This window comes from Mauremys reevesii, linkage group 25, assembly GCF_016161935.1.
Source record: "Mauremys reevesii isolate NIE-2019 linkage group 25, ASM1616193v1, whole genome shotgun sequence".
NCBI classification, from domain to species: domain Eukaryota; kingdom Metazoa; phylum Chordata; order Testudines; family Geoemydidae; genus Mauremys; species Mauremys reevesii.
Genome location: NC_052647.1, coordinates 17,997,322 through 18,019,744, shown reverse-complemented (window position 1 = coordinate 18,019,744; position 22,423 = coordinate 17,997,322). Strand labels below are relative to the sequence as shown.

General features: G+C 46.8%; 1 protein-coding gene across 1 annotated transcript; it reads left to right on the top strand.

The window, feature by feature from the left end:
• The first annotated feature begins 839 nt into the window (after positions 1–839).
• On the top strand, positions 840–14,831 carry CELA1 (chymotrypsin like elastase 1). Its single transcript, XM_039513704.1, has 8 exons — positions 840–964; positions 1,855–1,937; positions 3,525–3,625; positions 7,545–7,670; positions 8,673–8,809; positions 10,124–10,269; positions 11,916–12,065; positions 14,662–14,831. Exons 1-8 carry the CDS (start codon positions 922–924, stop codon positions 14,677–14,679), a joined length of 804 nt encoding a protein of 267 aa, XP_039369638.1. The 5' UTR covers positions 840–921; the 3' UTR covers positions 14,680–14,831.
• Positions 14,832–22,423: the final 7,592 nt, after the last annotated feature.

The following is a 22,423-nucleotide window of genomic DNA, read 5'->3' as shown; positions in this document are numbered from 1 at the left end:
AAGATCTAGGATAGTAGAGCAAGGCAGAGAACAAATATATTGAATCTTGTTAGTCGTGTACGCTCTGTTGGGGTATGTGGAATAAGGGACAAGAATTCCTAAGTGCCCCTTGTAGACTTCCTCAGCTGATCTTTTGCTTGATCATGTGTATGTCTCTGGTTCTCCAAGCCCCGAAGATGCCTCCCCCTAGGTCTCCTACTGAGAATTTTTCAAAGTATCCTAAGGGAGAAAAACACCCATCACCTACTGGATTTCAGTGGGTTTAGGGCACCGAACTCCCTTCAATCTTCTGAAAATCCCAGCTGCTCCAAATCAGGCAGAGCAAGGGCTTAAAGCTGAGTCTCCCACATCCCAGGTGCATGTCCTGACAACTGGGCTATCGGCTAGTCAAGGAGAAGGCCTTCGTGGTGTTTTCCGAAAAATTTCAAAAGGTCTCCTTTTGTCCTGACGCAGAGCAAAAAAACACCTTCTTTTTTTGAAAAACTGAATTCTTGCCCTAATCCTGAGCACCCACAACTCCAGCTGAGGTCAAGAGGAGGCACAGCTATGGAAAATCTGGTCCCAGGTTTGTTGTTCAGGCACCCTCCACCCCCAGTTCACTTGATTCTGCACTTCCAATTTCTCAGAGCACATTCTAGATTTGTAAAACAAACTCTTTTTTTTTTTTTTTTAAACTCTCCAGAGAGTTTATTAGCATCTGGCGCCCTCAATGCCAGGTCTCAGCCTTGACCGTCGCTGGAACCAAGAATGGAACTGGTGTTTTGTTAGAAAAAGAGTTTTGTTTGTATTTCCAAATCACCTGCATTTCTTCCCATCCCCTCCTCCCCATAGGAATCTATTTAACACCAGCCATAGTACGAGAGACAAGACCCAGAAGCACACAGGAAGTGGAGTGACTGAGGTGGTCCCTGCCATTCGCTCATGATGCTGAAACTACTCCTCCTCGCTGTCTTTGTCCTCTGTGGTAAGTGGGGTGGGGTTTTTTTTGTTTGAGGCGGTGATGTCTTGCATTCTGGTGCTAAGAAACTTATTGGTTACCATATGTTACCGTATGTTGCAGTAGCAACTAGAGGCCTCAACCAGCCTAGGTTTGTGCTTGGCACTGATAGAACATAGACAATAAAAATCCCCACTCCAAAGAGGTAGCTGGAGGGGCACATCCAGAATAGAGATTAGCAGGGGAGATCCACTGAAATCTAAGATAGGACTGAAGTCTTCACTGAAATGTGCTTTGCTGTGGCTGGTTTTGCTGCACTGGGCAGTCATCTACATGAGGAAAAACCTCCATTGCCTTATAAGAGACGATATGTCCATTTTGCCTCCAGAAGTTAATCTCTTCCCTAGTTCCCAGGGGCCTCATGGTTTTCAAAGTTGCTCTGCTCCTAGGGTGACCCGATTTTTCACACTTGTTGTCTGGGTGGGGGTGGAGGGTAATAGGAGCCTATATAAGAAAGAGACCCAAAAATTGGGACTGTCCCTATAAAATCGGACATCTGGTCACCCTAGCTGCCCCTAACGTTTCCCATTGGGGCACTTCAGACTTTCAAGAGGTCCACACGCAATGTGTATGCAGTTGTCCTGGAAAACTGGCCCCCACTGTGGGTGCTAAGTAAGGTTGAACATCTGCCCCCCTCATCATTAAAGCTGGGATGCTTGGCACTCAGAGCGCTTCATTTCACTTCTCAAACTCTGTCTTGGAGGAGTTGGAGCCGGGAAATGTTCTCTGCGGGAAAGAGAGTAAAAGCAAATCTAGTCTCCCGTCCTGTGGTGGAAACAGAGACGTGATGGGATTCGGGGTTCCTCCTGCAATACGCAGAAGCTATTCCAGATGTTGTTCCTTCTTTACTCCTGAAGGACACTGCTTGGAAGAGTCGCTGGAAGACAATGGGCGCGTTGTTGGGGGAAGTAATGCACAGCACGGTGCATGGCCATCACAGGTGGGTACAGTGTCAACTTCTAAGTCCCTTCTCCATCTAACTGTCCTCCCAGTAACAACCCAAGGAGGGTGCGCAGAGATGGAACGGCCTACAGAATACCTGAGTGTGCAGATTAGCCGCTCCCAAGGGGAAATAGCAGCTGAATCACGGCTGAAAGCCAAAGATTTATGGTTTTCCTGCTTGGGGAAGCCACGTGGGATTTGCCTTTGCCAATTCTAAAGCCCAAGCTGTGTTGTACAATGTGCATGTCAACACCAAAGCTGCCTGTAAGAGAAGCATTTAGCTTTAGTATAACAAAGAGGAAGGACTGACTCAAACTGGAATTCCCAACCTGGAGAAATCCAGAGACTGACCTGAACTTCAAGGCTTAGACCCATCTCTCATCTGAGCCTGTCCTGGGGTGAGAGAGGGGTGTGCGTGTGTCTGGGATGATGGGCATCTAAAGTGAGCATCTCTATTCTTTGCTGTTACTGCCTTGGCACAAGGCCACATTGCCAGTCCAGCTTTGTGAGAAATGCCTCCATGTGGACCCCAGCCCTGACCAGTCGGCCCTTAGCTTCTTGTTTGGTGGCGTTTTTTTGTTTTGTTTTGTTTTTCACTAGGTAATGTGTCCGGAGCCCCGGCCAACCAGCTACTTCAGCCCCACTATCAATACGGCACGTCCTGCTTAGACCTAGTCCATAAACCGTGGCCCAATGCTTAAGCCAGCTAATGTGATGTGCCTGGTGCATACAGCAGCAAAACTGTTTCTTCATGCACCTGATGCATGTTCACTTTGGGATGGTGAGAGGTGTTGCTTCCTGTGTGAGATATTTCCTCTTTAAAATGCAGCTCTCCTCTTCCACCATGAGAACATAAGAATGGCCATGCTGGGCCAGACCACTGGTCCATCTGACCAGATATCCTGTCTTCTAACAATGGCCAATGCCAGATGCTTCAAGAAGAATGAACAGAACAGGGCAATTATTGAGTGATCCATCTCCTGTCGTCCAGTCCCACCATCTGGCAGTGAGACTGAGGGAAATATGGAGCATGAGGTTGCATCCCTGACCATCTTGGCTAATATCCACCATGACCTTATCTAATTCTTTTTTTAAATCCGGTTATAGTTTTAGCCTTCACAACATCCCCTGGCAATGAGTTCCACAGGTTGACCAGGCGTTGTGTGAAGAAGTGCTTCCTTTGGTTTGTTTTTAAGCCTACCACCTATTCATTTCATTGGATGTGACCCCAAGTTCTTGTGTTTATGTAAAGGGGTGAATAACACTTTCTCTTTCTCCACATTATTCATGATTTTATAGACCTCTATCATATCACCCCTTAGTCATCTCTTGTCTAAGATGAACAGTCCAAAGTCTTGCTATTCTTTCCTCATGTGCAAGCTGTTCCATACCCCTAATCATTTTTGTTACCCTTCTCTGTACCTTTCCATTTCTAATGCATCTTTTTTTATTTATTTTTTTTGAGATGGGGCGACCAGAACTGCACATGATATTCAAGATGTGGATGTGTAGTGTGCAGTTACCTAGTGGCATTATGATATTTGCTGTTTTCTTATCTCTTTCCCTTTCGTCACCCAAAATCTAGATTTCCCTCCAGTATTACTCTGGTGGACAGTGGTATCACACCTGCGGTGGGACGTTGGTGAGGCAGAACTGGGTGATGACTGCAGCTCACTGCGTGGACAGGTAATGGAGACCATGGTGGTTGGTTGGTTGATCTGCCCATTAAAGAGACTTTTTAATCAGATGAGGGGTCAGGATCTAAAGCAGGAATGGGAACTGGCAATGCACCAGGCAAGGAGGGGAGTTGCTCTCTGAAGCCAAGGAGAAGATGTGGTGGGGTGCTTTTAGCAGAGGATGAGTGTTATGCTTACAAGAAGTACACAGGATCTTTTTCAGGGGAAAAGGCAATATGCCGCATTGATTGAAGATACAACAATTAGCATATGCAATCAGTCACACCCCACACACGCACTGTCCCACCAGTTGATGTTATAGTTACCAGTCCAGTGTCTGGATCAATCTAGTAGCCAGCTAGGTTGATCACGGGGAGGTAGGAGCCAGGTTCTGTTGGTTGCGACACGATGTTCTGGGGAAGTCTTGGCAGGACGAACCCAAAGTTTCATGGCAAGGCACCCTGTTATATAGTGATTTTTCCTTCATTGGGACCAATGAGTTTTGCACCATCATGCTGTAATCAATTGTTTGACAAGTGCTTGTTTTCTTAAAGGATGAAAAGGACAATTTATCTTGTTCTTTTATCAAGTCTCTCAGGGAGTTACCTCATGCTATCTTGTCCCCATTGATGTGCCTCATCTTTAGAGCTGTCAATCTGCCCTCCTCCGACATTTCAATAGGGGTGTGTTGCAGCCTCCTTGCATCTGACTCTGGTTCCTCCATAGACCATCTGGTTCAGCGATGGCCTTCACGCTTATCTCTTAACCCACACATTCCTCATTCACACACACAACAGAATTAATTTACACACAACATTTGGAACAGGAACATTAAGTTGCCATGCAAAAGAAAACAATCATGGCATTCTCTTACTTGTTTTAAAATGCTAAACCTACAACAAAATGGTGACCCTCAAAGATCTGTTACTGCCTTGAAATCAGTTCAGACCTAAAGAAATTCTGGCTGATGCATTTCTACTAATGGCGCATTAGGCCGTTCCTTTCTGCTATTCAAGAAGGGTGGCTGGCAGGATATGGTTAAATCATACATCATTACATGCTACATTATTATCTCATTATTCTGGACGTCTGTTGTATGCCTGCAGCTTTCTTGGCTGCTCCTCATGCATCCTCATGGGTGGACGTTGCTTGAGCATGTGTGACGGCCAACACACCGGGGACTGAACCAGAGTCCTCCAGAACTGAAAGCATGAGCCGCTACAGCTTGAGCGAAAGACTCAAGGCTCTGTAGCTAGGGGCTGACACAACGCCTATCCTCTGAGGATCAGCACGGGGGGAACCTGTTGGCATAGGTGGCTGGTGAAAATATTAGGAGGAGGAGCCCGCCCGCCCCACTCTCACCCCGCCACGGCTGTGCCTGTCCCGCAGGGCTGGGCCCGGCTCCCCGCTCTGACCATTGGCTCTCAATGCTGGGGTGGGCTCTGAATTTGTGAGCATCACAGGAGACGTGTGTTCGCAGGCAGGTGGGGCCCTCCCCTTTCCTGGCCCAGGCGCCGTTGGATGCAGGGTCTCAGGATTCCCCTTCCTTTGGGACTCCCCTTCTCCCCCATAATCACCTCAGGGTCCCCTCTTTCCTATTCCCAAGGAGCGCTGCTGGGACTGAGGAATCTAGCTCCACTTGCTGGGAATCATCTAGTGCGTAGGCAGGACCCTCCCCCTGCGACACCCTGCCCTGGCGTGGCTGAATAGAGAGATTTGGGCAGGGGGGGGAGGGGCTAAGCCTCCTCTTACCCTAACCAGTACCCGTAGCGCACACACAGCATGTTACAGACGCAGTCTCCTGGGTGTAACTCTGCCCATTCCAAGCAGCATCTGAAACCACCATCAATGCAATGTTGGCAGCTCTTAGCACATCAGATCCGAACAGGACTTAAGTAGCTCATCCAACTTTATGGTGGGGCCTCTGTGTGCCAAAACACACACCCCCACGCCCCCGCTGCAGGGCAGAATCCAACCACCAAGTGTTTCTAGGGGCTGCTAGCTAGAGCCGGCTGAAAACTGCTAATTATTTTCCCAAGAAATGTATATCGTTCTTTCATTTTCCCTCAGTATTTTGTCAGAATTTCCACATTTTTATAGAAAAACCAAAATCGTGTTTTTAAAATTGCTTTTCCTAAAACCATTTTCAGTGAAAATTCTTGGGGTTTCACTGAGGAAACTGGAAAATTTAATGGAAAATCATTTTTCACCTCAAATTTTAGGTTTCAGGCGCAAAAAAGAAGCTGCCTTTCATCCAAATGGATATTAGGAAAAACTTTGACTCCGAAGGCTAGTGAAGCTTGAGCCCTGCCACTCAGGGCTGAAGCCTGTGGGGCTCAGGCTTCGGCCTCCCGCCCCAGCAAGTCGAACACCGGCCCTGGTGACCCCATGAAAACGGGGTTGTCTCCCACAGTTTGAGAACTGCTGGGCTAGATGACCTCTGAAACCTGACGTTTCTGTGATTTTTTTTATGAGATTACGTTTCAATGGAAAAACTTCAGCCAGGTCCAGAGTTAGGCAGAAAAATGCCCATTGCGCAGTTTATTTCACTATTTGCCCATTACAGGGTTTCTTGAACTTTCCTCTGGAGCAGCTGGTCCTGGCCTCTCAGACAGGACTTTGTTACTTTTTATCTTGCATCGATTTAATAATTCAAGGACCAGTCCTGAGGCCTGTTGTCATAGGTTTATTCCCCACTTTGAACTTTAGCGTTCACAAGATGGGGACCTGCATGGACTCCTCTAAACTTAAATTTTAGTTTAGATTTGGTTATGCTGCCACCAGCTAGAAATTCCAGTGTTTAGCACACTCCCTGTTCCCCCAAAACTTTCCCTGGGAAACACAGATCCAACGCCTTGGATCTTAACACAAAGGGAAATAGCCCATTCCCCTACCTCCCCCTCCCTTAGCCGTCGAGAGAGATCACCTTGATTCAAACCCCTTGAATCAAAACAAAGAGGAACTCACCTTCCCCCCTCCCTTCCCCTGAGATTCCAAACAAGGGAAGAAATCAATCAGGTTCTAAAAGAAAAGATCTTTTAATTAAAGAAAGAAAAGTAAAAATATCTCTGTAAAATCAGGATGGAAATGTTTACAGGGTATAACTTATGAAACTAGAGAGCTAGCACCAGGACAAATACAGCAACCAAAAAATAAAATAAAATAGGGTTTCAGCAAACACACATTTGCAAATACAAAAATTAATTAAAAGACTAATCCGCCTTTCTAATACTTACTATACTGAATAGAAGAGAATACCTGGAGAGCCTGGAATTACGTCTGGCCCCTCTTAGATCCAAAGAAAGAACAACCCCCAAACAAAGAACACAGACAAAGACTTCCCTCCACAGAGATTTAAAATTATCTTGTCCCTTAATTGGTCCTCTGGTCAGGTGTCCGTCAGGTTACTGAGCTTGTTAACCCTTTACAGGTAAAAGAGACCTTAACCCTTAACTATCTGTTTATGACACCTGTACTCAATCTTCAATGAGTTCCTGGATCTGATCCAGTATGGCGATTCCTGCTCAGGGGAAGGATGGACAAGTGGTTAAGGCACTAGTCTACAACTTGGGAGACCAGGGTTTGGTTCTCTGCTCTGCCACCGACTTCTTGTGTGACCTCAGGCAAGTCATTTAGCCTCTCCAGGTCTCAGTTCCTCATCTGTAAAATGGAGTCAGTAATACTTCCCTACCCCCCAGAGATGTTGCAAGGATAAATACATCAAAGATTGTGAAAAACTGATGAGAGAGAGCTACAGATGGGTTAGTTATTAACATTATGTTCGGCACCCTTCCCCTCAGAAGTAGGGAGAGGAGGGACTGGTTCACGTTCCAGTGGCCTCACGATGCCGTCAGGACTTGGGGGCTGAAGGGGGATTGATGCCCGGTTGGCACCTTACAACACATCACAGGTTGTTCCTCTTATTATAGATCCTTGACTTTCCGGGTGGTCGTTGGTGATTACAACCTGTATCAGAGTGATGGCACGGAGCAGTATTTGAGTGTGGGGAGCAAGTTCATCCATTCTTCTTGGAACAGCAACAACGTCGCTGCTGGGTAAGGCGCCTCCTTTTTCACACCAGCCGCCTGCGTGGCTCGGTTAAGGGATTTCACATCTAAGGACACAAGGTCCATAGAGTTCTTCACTGGTACAATAGATAGGTTCAGACCAGGGCCTAAGGCGGTAGAGTTGCACAGGCAGAATAGTATTTGCAAATGAGGAAAGCAGACTCCAGTTTGGCCAGTGTCTTCATACAGCTCCAATGGGTATCATGGTAGCACTTGGGCCTGCATATTGTTACCCAAGACGGTCTGTATGGAAAAAGTAAGGATCCTCCGTCAGACTAGCCGCTGGGGAGCTGGGCTTCTGATGGTACTGAGTGCTTCTGGGTTGGGCTGGCAGTGAGCACAGGTATTTTGCTACCTGATCAAGCATCTGCTTAATAATACAAGGCCCAGTGCTGGGTCCTCATTCGGTCCTCTGTGCTGTCCTTCGATGGGAATGTACCTGAGGAAGCGACGCAGAAGTCAGCCCTTTCTGTGCATTCTTTATGGGACATGAGGGCTCATTGTTCGAAAGAGCAAAGAGTTTGGTGCCCAGCTCCAACTGGCTTTTGATCGGGATCAGCAACGTGTCCGTGGTGTAAATGTTGAGGTCCGTGGCAATTTTTGAAAAAATTGAATGACATAACCCCACCCCCCAGCATCCGTCATGAAGTACGGTAATTTTGTCAGGTGGTCCCACCCCCTGCTTTCAATTGGTTGGGACTCCTTTCATAGAATCATGGAATATCGAGGTTGGAAGGGACCTCAGGAGGTCATCTAGACTAATCTGCTGACAGATTTTTACCCCAGTTCCCTAAATGGCCCCCCTCAAGGATTGAACTCCATAACCCTGGCTTTAGCAGACCAATGCTCAAACCACTGAGCTATCCCTCCCCTCCTTTGAAAGCCCCAGCCTAGGTTTTACCATCAGCGACAGCGGGGTCACTTAAATGCAGCCCATTTGCACCCATTTTTGAAAGGCCGTTTGACGCGGTTTCCTTTGTTCCTCTGCAGCTACGACATCGCTCTGCTCCGCCTCTCCCAGAGCGCGTCTCTGAACAGCTACGTGCAGCTGGGCGCTCTGCCCAGCTCAGGCGAGATTCTGCCAAACAACAATCCTTGCTACATCACTGGCTGGGGCTTGACCAGGAGTAAGTGCCGTAATTCAGTAGCATTCCAGCCCAGTGATTGAGGGCACAGGCTTGCGGGTGGGTGGAGCTTGGATGTGACTAGCATCCCTGCTTTGCCCCCAAACTTCCTGAGAGTTTGAACAGACCCCGGACCGTTCCGTGCCTCAGTTTCCACCTGTATAAAACAGTGGTGACCGCTCAGAGTTGTTGCGACCCATGGCTTCGTTAATGGTTTGTAAAGCCCCTTCCATTGAATGTGCTATAGAATGTGCCAAAGTATCACTGGTTACACAAGACCTATGTGAAATTTTGGCCTTATTGGGAGTTTTGCCATTCTACGGGACCAGGGTTCCACCCCGGTCTGTAGTTTGGTGCATAAGATCTAAACCTTTTTGTTCCCTCTCCAGAGGGAGCTTGGCCTCACTTCATTCCTCCTGGATGGTTTTGCAAAACAACCTGACATGCAGGACAATGCTGTTCCCGGCTGCACCAGCTAAGTCAGGACACGCTATGGAGGAGTGTCAGCTGCTCTTTGGAGATCTGCTCACTCATTCACATGAGCCCTGAGAACACCCTGGGGAAATGTGGGGTCATCCTGCACTTTCACTTTGCTGTGGTATCCAGCACCAGTGCAGCCTTTAGAAATTCCTGTATCAGAGGGGTAGCTGTGTTAGTCTGGTTCTGTAAAAGCAGCAAAGAATCCTGTGGCACCTTATAGACTAACAGACGTTTAGCAGCATGAGCTTTCGTGGGTGAATACCCACTTCTTCGGATGACTTGCATCCGAAGAAGTGGGTATTCACCCACGAAAGCTCATGCTGCTAAACGTCTGTTAGTCTATAAGGTGCCACAGGATTCTTTGCTGCTTTTAGAAATTCCTGCTTTTCCAGAAAATGCACAAGACTAAAGCAAATTTAAGAACTGCTGGGCCTCATTCTGATCTTAACACTGGGTGTCAAACTCTTGAAGTTGCATGTAATTTACACTAATAAAAATGAGCTCACAATCAGGCCCAGTAAATGACCTATAATTTGGGGATCCCGAGATGTGTCCATAATAATAATTGACTCCAATCCCTTGCTTTAGAGCTTATTGAAAGCAAATTCCCAGCCAAGTTTTATGGCCATAACTCCATAACAGGGGAGGGATTTGCACAGCAAAGCTCATATATTGGATAAGAAGTCGACCAACGAGTAAGAAAATATAATGGGATTCTAGATACCGAAGTTGGTTGCGTTTGATCCTGCAGCCCAGAACTTCACCCCAGGTGTCTGGGGGAAAAACGGGTCATCGTCCTTGTAAACTAACCCTGGGTCTCTAATGTGTTTTGTGCAGCTAATGGGCAGCTGTCTCAAATCCTGCAGCAAGCTTCACTTCCCGTCGTCTCCTACAATATCTGCTCCACTTCCGCTTACTGGGGCTCCACGGTCAAGAACACCATGGTGTGTGGTGGAGGTGACGGTGTGCGCTCTGGGTGCCAGGTAACTGCCGAGCGATTGAACCAAGCAAGAGCATCCCAGGGTCTCAGCCGCTCTTGTCACCTCCTTGGAGGGAGGTGCTATATATAACGTGTCAAGTATCAGAGGGGTAGCCGTGTTAGTCTGGATCTGTAAAAGCAACAAAGAATCCTGTGGCACCTTATAGACTAACAGACGTTTTGCAGCATGAGCTTTCGTGGGTGAATACCCACTTCTTCGGATGCAAGACCCACTTCTTCTTCTTGCATCCGAAGAAGTGGGTATTCACCCACGAAAGCTCATGCTGCAAAACGTCTGTTAGTCTATAAGGTGCCACAGGATTCTTTGTTGCTATATATAACGGGTTACACTTGGGTCTTGTTTCTAAATTGTGGTCGAGTAGCACTGGACTGGGAGTCAGGAGACCTGGACTTTGTTCCTGGTTCTGCTACTTACCTGCTGTGTGATCTCGGGCCGGTCATTTTTCCTCTCGGCGTCACCCATTAGTCAATTCCTTGCCAAAGCACTTTCAGATGAATAGCCCTGTAGAAGGGCGCTCTGTCTCCTGGGAGGGAGGTGCTGTGTAGGAGTTAAGCTTGGGTATTGTATGTTACTTGGGTTGGTGGGTCGAAGCTGGTGATCATACTCCCTCAATGTTCACTTGGCTCTGTCCACTTTCCAGGTGGTTAGGGCTGGAAAAAAATGACTATCCAAGTGACCCCTCGGTTTTCCATTCTCTTCTCCCGTGCTGACTTCCAGCTCAGCATTCTGTCTTTGAAAGTCAGGCTGCCGTTGGGGCTTTGCCAGCTGCTGCGTTAGTTTGCAGTAACTCCTTACAAGGCTTCGCACAGCTGCTGTGCCGAATGAACTGTAGATGTGCCTGCTGCAGTGCTGCTAGTCTGGCCATCAACTCTCCGGGAACTGAACTGGGGACCTCCAGAACTAAAAGCATGAGGAGCTTCTGCAGCATACGCTGAAAAGCCAACGTGTGATAGCTGGGGCTGTAACAGACTTGTATCCTCTGTGGATCGGGCACAGAGGGAGAGCCCGCACTCACCGGGGGGTTATATAAGTGCTGATAAGAAATGAATTCACCAGACATTCCCCTATATATTGTGGGAAGAGGAGTTGTATGGACCAGTGGATGGCCCAGGAGGAGTTGTCATAAGAACAGCCATACTGGGTCAGACCAAGGGTCCATCTTGTCCAGTATCCTGTCTTCTAATGGTGGCCGATGCCAGATGCTTCAGAGGGAATGAACAGAACAGGCAATTGGGTGATCCATTCCTTGTCATCCACTCCCAGCTTCTGGCAGTCAAAGGCTAGGGACACCCGGAGCAATGGGGTTGCATCCCTGACCATCTTGGCTAATAGTCATTCATGGATCTATCCTCCATGAACTTAACTAGTTTTTATGAACCCTGTTATAGTTTTGGCCTTCCCAACATCCCCTGGCAATGAGCTCCACGGGTCAGGATGCCTGTATTCTAATGCTGGCCATTCTGTCCCGTCGCCTCACTCAGAGATAGTCCTACTTCACCGGGGAAGAGGAGACCTGGAGCCTTGAAGGCACTTTGAGGTTGTCTGTTGGAAAGTGCTAAGAAGGGCAAAGCATTGCTGTTTGTTGCAATACGTGCCAAGTTTTGTTTCCCTTTGGCTTTGCTCTGCAGGGAGATTCTGGGGGCCCTCTGAACTGCCTGGTGAATGGCAGGTACTATGTCCATGGAGTGACCAGTTTTGTTTCCGCCGCGGGCTGTAACACCTACCAGAAGCCCACGGTGTTCACCCGGGTGTCTGCCTACATTTCCTGGATCAATAACGTAAGTTGGCTTTGCACAGAAGAGAAACTGCAGTGAGGAAACACCCCGCTGCAGACAAAGACCTCTTGCTTGCAATTGTTTTGTTCTAATTATGTCAGCTGTTCTGAGCCAGCTGCAGGACATGTGTCTCTTAAATGCGGCCTCTGCAGCAATGCCAAAAAGTGTGGCTAGAAATCATCCCCCACGTGGTGGCTGCAGCATGAGAGAGGGTGGATAGATGACATTAACCATGTGTTTTTTCCCAAACCAGTCTCTTCTACGAGGCCGAACCGGCCAAAAGCTACTTCTCCTAAGGGCATTGTGTCAGGGGATCTGTCGGATTGATTCTTCCACTTGAGATTCAGTTTTCAGTATCATTATCCCTACTGAATTGCTATAATTGACGTTCAGGTGTTTCCATCTGGGTGTTGGTTGCCAGATCTGATCATCACCTGGCATGAGACTATAATCTCACTTAGATGCGAAGGGATCCTAACCATGTCTTCTGTCAACTCTCCCCAGGGGCGGCTCTACGTTTTTGGCCGCCCCAAGCAGTCATGCCCGGGAGGCGCCCGGGAGCAGCGGACCTCCCGCGGGCATGACTGCGGAGGGTCCGCTGGTCGCGCGGCTCAGCTGGACCTCCCGCAGCTGCGGGCGGTTCGCTGGTCCGGCGGCTGCGGTTGAGCTGCCGCAGTCATGCCTGGAGCCGCAGGACGAGCGCCCCCTCCGCAGTCATGCCTGCGGCAGGTCCGCCGGCCCAGCCTGCCGCCCCCCCCCGGGAAAGGGCCGCCCCACGCGCGTGCTTGCCGCGCTGGGGTCTAGAGCCGGCCCTGACTCTCCCCCATATGATGTTCTCCCCTGCTAGCCTTGATGGAAAACAGCAATGAAGGGAGAAAGTTAAGAAGTGGTGGTCTAGACATATTTACACAGGAAGATCATATCTGAGGCTGGAGGATTCTTTAATCTAGCAGACAAAGGCACAACGAAATCCAGTGGCTGGAATACGAAGCTAGACAAATTTTAACAGAGAGGGGAACTCGCCATTAGAACAGCTCATCAAGGGAAGTGGTGAATTCTTCATTGCATGAAGTGTTCTAAATCAAAAATTGAATGTCTTTGTGTAGAAGCGATGCTGTTTCAACTGCAGTTTGAACTAGGATGCAAGAATCACTGAATGAGGTTCTTTCTGGCCTGGGTTAAGCAGGAGGGTCCGACAAGAATGTGGTTCTCAACCTATTTACCATTGTGGGCTGCATCCAAAATACCTGTATGGCCCTGAGGATGTCACCTGGACTGCAGCGCTGTGCTGAGAACCACTGGCATGAGATAATCACAGTGGTCCCTTCTGGCCTTAAAAATCTATGAATCTGAGGTCGTGCAATGCCAGAGTAATGCACTTCATTTTGATTCATAGATTCCAAGGCCAGAAAGGACCATTGTGTTCATCTAGTCTGCCCTCCTGGATAACACAGGCCATAGAACCTCCCTAGAATAATTCCTAGGGCAGATCTATTACAAAAACATCCCATCTTGGTTTTAAAATTGTCAGTGATGGAGAATCCACCAGGACCCTGGATAAATTGTTCCAATAGCTAATTACCCTCCCTGTCATAAATGTGCACCTTATTTCTAGTCTGAATTTGTCTAGTTTCAACTTCCAGCCATGGGATCTACGTCCAACCGTTGGAGTTGGGAATTTCGCTTCTCTGAACCATCTCTGATTTCTGTAGTATAGTTATGGAATTAAACAGATGATAGTTAAAGGATTATATAATACCAAAAAAGACCATATATAATAGGGGAAGCTAAGCAGGAAGCACTTGGAAGGGAGAAAAGAACTTGGGTGAGGCGAAGGCACATTTTTAACAGTGGGGGTGATAAATCATTGGACTAAATTGCCAAGAGAAGGGGTGGATGCTCCATCTCTTGATGTCTTCAGATCAAGACTGGATGCCTTTCTGGTAAATGTGCTTTAGCCAAACGCAAGTCGGGCTCAGTGCCAGGGTAACGGTGACATTCTAAAGCCTGTGTTATACAGGAGGTCAGACTAAATGATCTCGTGGTATTTCTGGCCTTGAAGTCTATCAGAAGAGATGGAAAGTTGCAGAGGCAGTGAGATTAATGGCAGCTGTTCCAGCCAATCTGTGCCAGTTCCCAGTTCTGCACATAAGTATTTATGTGCTGTACAGGGGTGGCTCTAAGAATTACGCTGCCCCAAGCAGGGCGGCATGCTGCGGGGGGCGCTCTGGCAGTCGCCGGTCCTGCGGCTCCGGTGGACCTCCCGCAGGCACACCTGCAGATGCTCCACCAAAGCCACGGGACCAGCGGACCCTCTGCAGGCACACCTGCGGGAGGTCCACCGGAGCCGCCTGCCGCCCTCCTGCGGCACACCGCCCCAAGCACGCATTTGGCGCGCTGGGGTCTGGAGCCGGCCCTGGTGCTGTAACCTTTTATCAGGAACTGAAGTTTTAGAGTTGGCAACCTGGAGCCTTCCCAGCTTAGAGATTTAATAATGCATCAGCTTCATTCATGCTTCCATGCCTTTGATTGATGCCACTCTGTTGAAAGCTCTTGAGAAACAGTCAGATGTGGTTGATTATTTTTTTCCTCCTTTCAGATAATTAACTCCAACTGAACAGGCTGAGAGGATGGACTCAACGTCAAAGACGAACCTCTTTCCCTAATCGGAATACACTCGCATGCTGTCCATCTTCATCTTCTCTATTATCCCATTTGATCTGCAGGGTTATACCTGTAACTCTAATGCCAATAAAACTGTTAAAATTACTCTTTTCTCTGTTCAGTAGTGAAAAAACCACATACAAAATCCTTTTCTTCTCCAGTCTAAGCAGATCTGAGATGACAGAATCAGGACCCAAGGATCTTTTATACAATTTCATGTCTTTTGACAAGTTGGAATTCCTCAGGGAACAAATATAATTAGGATGACTTTGAGGGATGTCTATTACTGGTACTTAGCTATACAAATTACCATAAGGCCATTTCCTTGTTCCTCCACCATTCACAGTATATTTCAAAGAGAGCTGAATACTGAGATGTCCCATGCTTACAGTTCATTTACATGATAGGATGTTCTTTTGACCTCTGAATTATCAGAATACAGCATAGACAGGGACTGCTGATTACATTGTCCACCCTACTCAGACATATGTACATACACAAAAACACAAACATTATCTCCCCACACGTCTTCTGTGGGTTACTTATTTTGCAGAATGTTCAACCCTTTCTAGCCATGCGTCATACCCGCAACATGAGACTGGTGTGGGAGGGTGAAATTAGAGCTCCTGAATACACCTTAAGGACCTTCCAACCTTGCTATGAGCTGTGTTTACGTTAATAACAAGGAGTCCGGTGGCACCTTAAAGACTAACAGATTTATTTGGGCATAAGCTTTCGTGGGTAAAAAACCCACTTCTTCAGATGCATGGAGTGAAAGTTACAGATGCAGGGCCACCCCCGATACTTCGAAAGAGCACTTACTCTGGCATTCAGCTATGAAGGCTGTGAGGTGTTGTACTTCAGTTTCCCTTTGTGCACAGCAGTTCAAGCTTGTAGTGGTTTTTCTGCTGTGTACAGTTTCAAGATTAGGTACAGGCACTAACTGAGAAATATCAGTATCACCAGGCCTTTTTAACATAGTGGGTGTTGTCATGTAATGAAACAATATTACCATGAAGGCTTTTACACCATAATGAGTTCTTATGTATCACCCGCAACATATTCAAGGGTTTTTCCAAAAAACCCTGCACGTTGTACATTTTTGCAAGTTCTTGGTATCAGCAACAAGTTGGTTACAATCCTTAGCAGTAACCTCAGTTTTATCACAAGTGTGCATTTACAATTCTTTTTGTCAGGCCAAGCCTTTGGTTTAGACAAATCATTCTTTAGGTCAGCTTGTTCACTATCCCTTTTGAATCTTTGTAGCTTTTTCTTGACCTCAGGGTCTTCCTTAACATAGGAAGTGGTTAAAATTGAAAGCCTTGGGGTTTTGGTACTTTAGGGTTAACCTCTGGCTTTTATTTGCAAGGTTTGATCCCTCCCTTCCTCCCTGTCCAGTAGGGTCAAAATCTGAACATTTTGCTGAACAGAATCCATTGGCCGGCTGGGTGTGTCCTTTTTGCTAACAGGTACAGGCAAGTCTGTTTTCCCCCAGTCAGTCAGGTAATTTGCATCAACACAGACACTAGCCTGTTTACTAGTTTTCAGATCCTCAGGCTTTACCAATTCCAAGGCTGGACTCTGCCTTAAAGAGATTCCATCCATTTTCACAAGCATGTTAGACTCAAGGTTCTTTTGTCCTTCCCTAGCCAACCTCTGCTTCTACATGGAATCAGATGTCAAGTCCACTAAGCGACTACAAGTCATATCCAAAATATCTAGAGATGAGTTTTCCTGCTCTCCCCTGCACCCTTGTAACCAGTAACCCAATCTTTCCTCAGTACCTGAGTCACAGACTGCTTCCTTAAAGAATCAACATGGAGACATTCATGTTCCGACAATATTGTCTCCCCCACAAGCTGGTTAAGCTTATAGGGCTGTTTAAATTCCCTAACCATTTTTATTTCATTTGAAACCTTTTCAAAGCTATCCATAGTGGGTCATTGTAAAGCAAAGTCAGTGGATCTATACAGGCCCTCTCAGAGGTCCAGAGAGGCCCGGGCCACTTCCAGCTTTTGAGACCCCTAGCCATAATGAAAATAAAAAATGATGACACATGAAAACAAAATAAGGCACCAAAAAATGAGTGAGACATCATTTGCATTTTTTTATGTAACAAATGCTTTTCTAGCCTTTTTCTGTGCAAATGCACTCATTATTGAGGAAAAATCTAGCTCTCGTAGAAGCATAGACTATCAGAGTTGGAAGGGACCTCAGGAGGTCATCTAGTCCAAGCCCCTGCTCAAAGCAGGACCAATCTCCAGACAGATTTTTTGCCCCAGATCCCTAAATGGCCCCCTCAAGGATTGAACTCACAACCCTGGGCTTAGCAGGCCAATGCTCAAAACCACTATCTCCCCTGTGTGCAATGTCACAGTGGATATTAAGCACAGCAAGCCCATTCAAACGCTCTTGTCCCATAGTTGAACGGTGATAGTTCTTTACCTGCTTCAACACGTTGAAGGTGCGTTCACCTGAAGCCACTGAGGCAGACAAACTGGCAAAAATATGTAATGCAATTGTGATATTAGGAAACACCCCAGAGAGTCCAAGTTTGAGAGTTCTTGAAGCAATTCCTTTGGCTTGCAATCCAATGTAAAGTTCGTGGAATATATTTGTTTGAGGAAGACAACCTCGTCACTGAGATCTTTTGAGATTTCTTTGTTCTACTGTTGCTGAAATTGTTCAGCTGCAGAAAATAGATCTTCATTACTCAGTCTGTTGCACTGCCAAAGAAACCCAAAAAGGGTACAAATTAGTTGGTGACTCAAATTGACACGTAAGACCTGATTGAATAGAGTCAATGATGACCAGGAAGACGTTGACCCTATAATGCTGCTCGGCATCGGATTCAGTAGGTAAGTTGCGATTGGTGGAGAATTCAGATGAAATGCAAATATTCTGTGCTACTAATTTGGACTCAGGATCGCACCCCGTTGTTCATGAATCTGTTGAATGTCATTGATAAGACTTTCAGTGTTATCCCTCTCAACATCAAGTGTAGCATTGCCTGCTTCAATTACCAGATTAGTTTAGTGGATCAGTGTAAGTAGCTTCATCCACAAAGATGACATCAGAATGCATTCAAATCTGGACATGTGCTTCTGAAGAGACTGAAGTTCAGTTCGAGCCTGTGCAGTGAGATTGCGAGATTCGCGTTCATTTAAAGTCTTTGTCACTGAATTCAAATGCTGCACAGCTGGCTGAACACCATCCATCCGTGCAGACCATCTAGTTTTGGACATCCCGTGCTGTGGAACAGGAGGATATTGCTTCAGAAATTCCCACTTTTGTGGACTGCTACTGAAGAGATTGTACATTTGCTGAACAGCTCCAAAGTAAGTTAATTGCCTCCTTGCATGATTCAGCACAGTCATCACCTACTAGGTGTAGTGTGTGGTTTTCACAGCTGGAGAAAATACGGTTTGAATTATGCTCAAGCAGAACTGCTTGTACAACTGCTTTGTATTTCCCAGCCATATTGGATCCATTGTCATAGGCTTGACCAATGCAGACTTGGAAATCTAACAAAACCTTCTAGAATTGCTAGTACCCGAGCAGCAATTTCTTTTCCAGTTTTTTCTCATGAGGTTTATTTTGTTTGATCATTTTTCTTCAATTGAAAATTTTGAGCTGTCTACAATCTTAACATATCAAATAAGGCCCCGTGTATTTAAAGGCCCCGCCTCATCTGGTTGAGGCCACATACCCCTGCTCAGGACTCCGGCGTACCGGTAAGTCCTTTAAGTTACTTTCACCCCTGCCTAGGGCTTGCTCTAAAGGAACATTTTCCTGAGCTGCAGACTTTTTCTGGGTTTCACTTAAATCCAGAATCACCTCTGACCCATCAGGAGGATTTTCACAAAACCCCCTTTCAGGTAAACTGCTAGACTTCATAATCAAAAGATTAGAAGTATTCTCTTCCTTGTTACAAGTTTCCACACTGTCAGTGGGTAACATAGTCAAATCACCTTCATGCTTGTGCCCTGGCTGTGATATCACCCTGATCAGACAAGGTTGTCATATTTTTACCCAGCAATACACTAGCAACAGGCAAAATAGAAGCACCAGAGTCGCTTGGTCTCTGGGAGCTATTTATGACATCAACTGGATGCAACCCAGTTGCAATATCATCCCTAGCAGGCACAAATTCAGGACCACTTCCTTCCTGGGCTTTAGTGATATCCAGAATCAGCCTTGGGTTAACTGATAAATTTTCAGCCATCATAGGCTGACAGACTTTTTCTGTCTGCTCTACAAACAGAAAAGAGCTGGAGAAACATTCCCCTTTGTCTCGGAGTGTGGGGAGTCAGGGCCCTGCACCCCCCCACTTCCTGTGATTCACCGTGACTCTCAGCCAGCCAGTAAAACAGAAGGTTTATTAGGTACAACCAGGACCCTTCAGCCAGTTCCCTCTGGGGGGCAAGGATCTTAGACCTCAGACTTGGGGTTTCCTGCCTCTTCCCAGACAGCCCAAAACTGAAACCAAAAACCTCTCCAGCCGGCTCTCTCCCCCTCCTTCTCTTCCCCTCTCCCTTTGTCCAGTTTCCAGAGCAAAGGTGTCGACTCACCGACCCCCGTTCCTGGCTCAGGTTACAGGCTCAGGTACCGTCCCTCACCTAAAGTCATCCCCTGCTCTCCCATCTCCCATGCAGATAGTCCCAGTAAAACTAAATGACATTCTCAGGGCAATCCACCCCGCTCCCTACTGCGTCACACCCTTTAACAGACAAATAGTTTGGGATATCCTTTCCTTTGCCCAGCACACATGGCTATTATGGGACAATTGCTTGGAGATTGAGGTAGCTTCCTTAATAGGCAAGTCATTACCCCTAACAGACACAGGAACATTTCCTTGTCACAATTCTCCACACTGCTAACAGGTAGGGTATAGGGATACTCATGTTCCGCTAACCTTGCCAACAATCCATAACTTACCAAGACTGTGCCCTTTCCTTCCTCAGTTAGGGCTTTAACCTGATCACCAATTTTAATTTGCTCTAGAGAAACATTTTCCTGAGCCTTATCTAATGCCAGATTCACTTCTGAGATACCAGACAGATACTCCGCAATTTCCTCCACCTTTGCACAAACAGCCATCTTCCTCAGACAAACATCTGGAGAAACCCTCCATAGGCAAATCCTTGCCCCTAATAGACACGGGTTCAGGATTATTTCTTTCCTGTGACTCGTTTAAGTTAACCTGACTGATCAAAGCTTTATCATCATCCCCAATCAAAAGATCCTTAAGCAATAACTTCCTTTCACCGGCTATAATGTTTAACCCCATTCCATTCAAGACGGATTCTAGCTAAAGGCACACTTACAGTAAACTCATAGAGGATTACAATACTCACACTCTTATCTGGTAAATAATCTTCCTCTTTGACAAAATCTGTTTTAACAAGAGTGATGTTGGAAGCTGTAATTTGCCCTAAACAACTTTTACCGTTGACATATACATTCTCTGCACAAGTTATGGGGTTACCTTCACCGGAGCTCGCAGTAAAAGCATTTACATAAAAGGTGGCAGTGTTGGGGTAAATTTGGTAACATGCAGACAACTGCTTAGAGTCCAACAACATACCAACATTCTTACACGCTGGATAGATTCTATCCCCATCTTTGCTGTTGAGAGGAGCTGGCTTTCCAGAATGATACAGTTCCTGTCGTTCCTTTATTCTCTTGAGTTGGAGCTTAAGTCTGACCCCTTTTGCCTTAGCTTCTAGTTCCTGCAATCGAATATCTGCCATTTTTTGTTCATGTTAAAACGCTGGTGTTCACTTTCAGCAGCTTCTCCTTCCATATCAGCAGTTTTTTGCTTTTGTTCAAGTTCTAGCTGCTAGTTTCTCGCCGCAAGCATTTTCGCTGGGTCTGCTTCCTTATCACTGGCAATTAACAGATTTTTCAGTTCCTGCTCTGGAGTCTTTTTCTTAAGAGACAACCCCCTCTGTGAGCACAATTCTTCCCGGCTTTTTCTGTCAGGATCTTGATCATGGGTCACTCACTGTAACTGATTTTTAACCCTTAAACTCTCCAATATCAAAATAAAATTTTGACAAGCGTGTGGTTCTGATCCGAAAACCCTTAACCTGTGGGGATGTGCATCCAAGCATGACTGCGCTACTGTGACCCAGGTCCTAGTCGGGAGCTAGCTGAGGTCTCTCAATTAGGGTGAACTGCAAAGAATGGGACAGCCAAATTCCATAAAGCTGGTGGATATTCCAATACTTAGATTTACCAAGCCAGAATAAAACACCTTCTTTATTACCTTCCTGGTTACTCAAAAGTCTACACAACACAGTTCCCTTAAAGTGATCCAGCCTCAAGCCTCCATCCAAGTACCCACATCAAATATGATGAACATTTCTGTAAATCTTATTTCATCATATAAAAGAAAAGGTTCTACCAGTCCCAAAGGATCGGACACATTACCTCCCAGGTTAATGAAAGTTTCAGATCTTACCCAAATACACGCCACAGCCAATTCCTATTAACTAAACTAAAATGTGTTTAAAAAAACCAAAGAGCGAGAATATAGTTAAAAGATCAATAGACATACAGACATGAGCTCAATTCATTGAGGTGCAGATTCATAGCAGAGATGGTGACCTTCGTAGTTGCAAAGAGTTCCTTTAGAGTTCGGTGCATAGGTCATAGTCCAATGCCCAAATCTCACATTCAGGGCGTCCCAGCATAACTGGGACCTCAGTCTTGTGACTCAAAAGCAGATCTGAGATGGCAGAATCAGGACCTGTCATGGACTCAGAGGTCGTGCCACTCTTGGTCAGTACAGTCCCTGGGGAGAATCCCCTTCAGTGTGATAGCCCTTCTTGGGGGTCCACTCTCTTGGGGGTTAAGCCCCTCAACCTCCTGGAGCCGCACCTCTCTGAGCCTTAGCACGCCTGTCTCTCACCGTGGGACCCCTCAGGGAGTCCACTCGCTCTGGAACCCCGGGGCCTCCACTCCCAGAGGGAATAATGCCCCCTGATCTCTAGACCGGAGTGAAATCTCAGCCAGCATAAAACAGGAGGGTTTATTCAGCGTCTGAACACTGCACAGGAAACTCTCAGGGCCCTCAGGCCTGGCATCCCTCAGCACAGCACATCTAAGTCTCTCCTGCCTCCAGGTGGGCTCTGCCTGCTCCCTCTCTCCAGTCCAGAGACCCTGCGCTTTCCAGCTGGGCATCTGATATCACTTTCCCCAAGCCCCACCTCTGTCCATTGTCTTCTATCCAAGTAAACAAGGTCGCCTGGGCCTCTCTCCTCTCAGCTGTCCTTTGTCCCCCTCTGGCTGGAACTGGCTGGTCAGGTCACCAGGTCCTCTCTTCGCAGCCCATTGTCCTCCCACTGGCCAGAACCGGCTGTGACTCCCAAGCTGGCCTCCCAGTCCCTAGGTCACCAGTCGCTGGGGTATCCATTCCCCAGGCCATTGCCCAGGGTCCCAAGTTCCGTCCCCGGTCCTCTGTAACAACAAACTCCCTCTCCCATCACCTTGTTAAACCAGTAACGCCCAGGGAAACTGAGTCCCACCCCCACTGCATGTAAATCATTGGGAAAAAAAGCAAGAAAAAAAAACAAGAAAACCACTCACTTTGTCACTGAACCCAAGAATCTTTTATACAATTTCATGTCTTTTGACAAGTTGGAATTCCTCAGGGAACAAAAGGTAATTAGGATGACTTTGAAGGAGGTCCA

What these genes read in the sequence shown, in the direction of transcription:
- CELA1 (XM_039513704.1), top strand. Translation starts at nt 922, where the DNA reads ATGATGCTGAAACTACTCCTCCTCGCTGTCTTTGTCCTCTGTG. An exon ending in CGCTGTCTTTGTCCTCTGTG is followed by an intron (nt 965 to 1,854) that starts GTAAGTGGGGTG and finishes TTACTCCTGAAG; the next exon opens with GACACTGCTTGGAAGAGTCG. An exon ending in GTGTGCGCTCTGGGTGCCAG is followed by an intron (nt 10,270 to 11,915) that starts GTAACTGCCGAG and finishes TTTGCTCTGCAG; the next exon opens with GGAGATTCTGGGGGCCCTCT.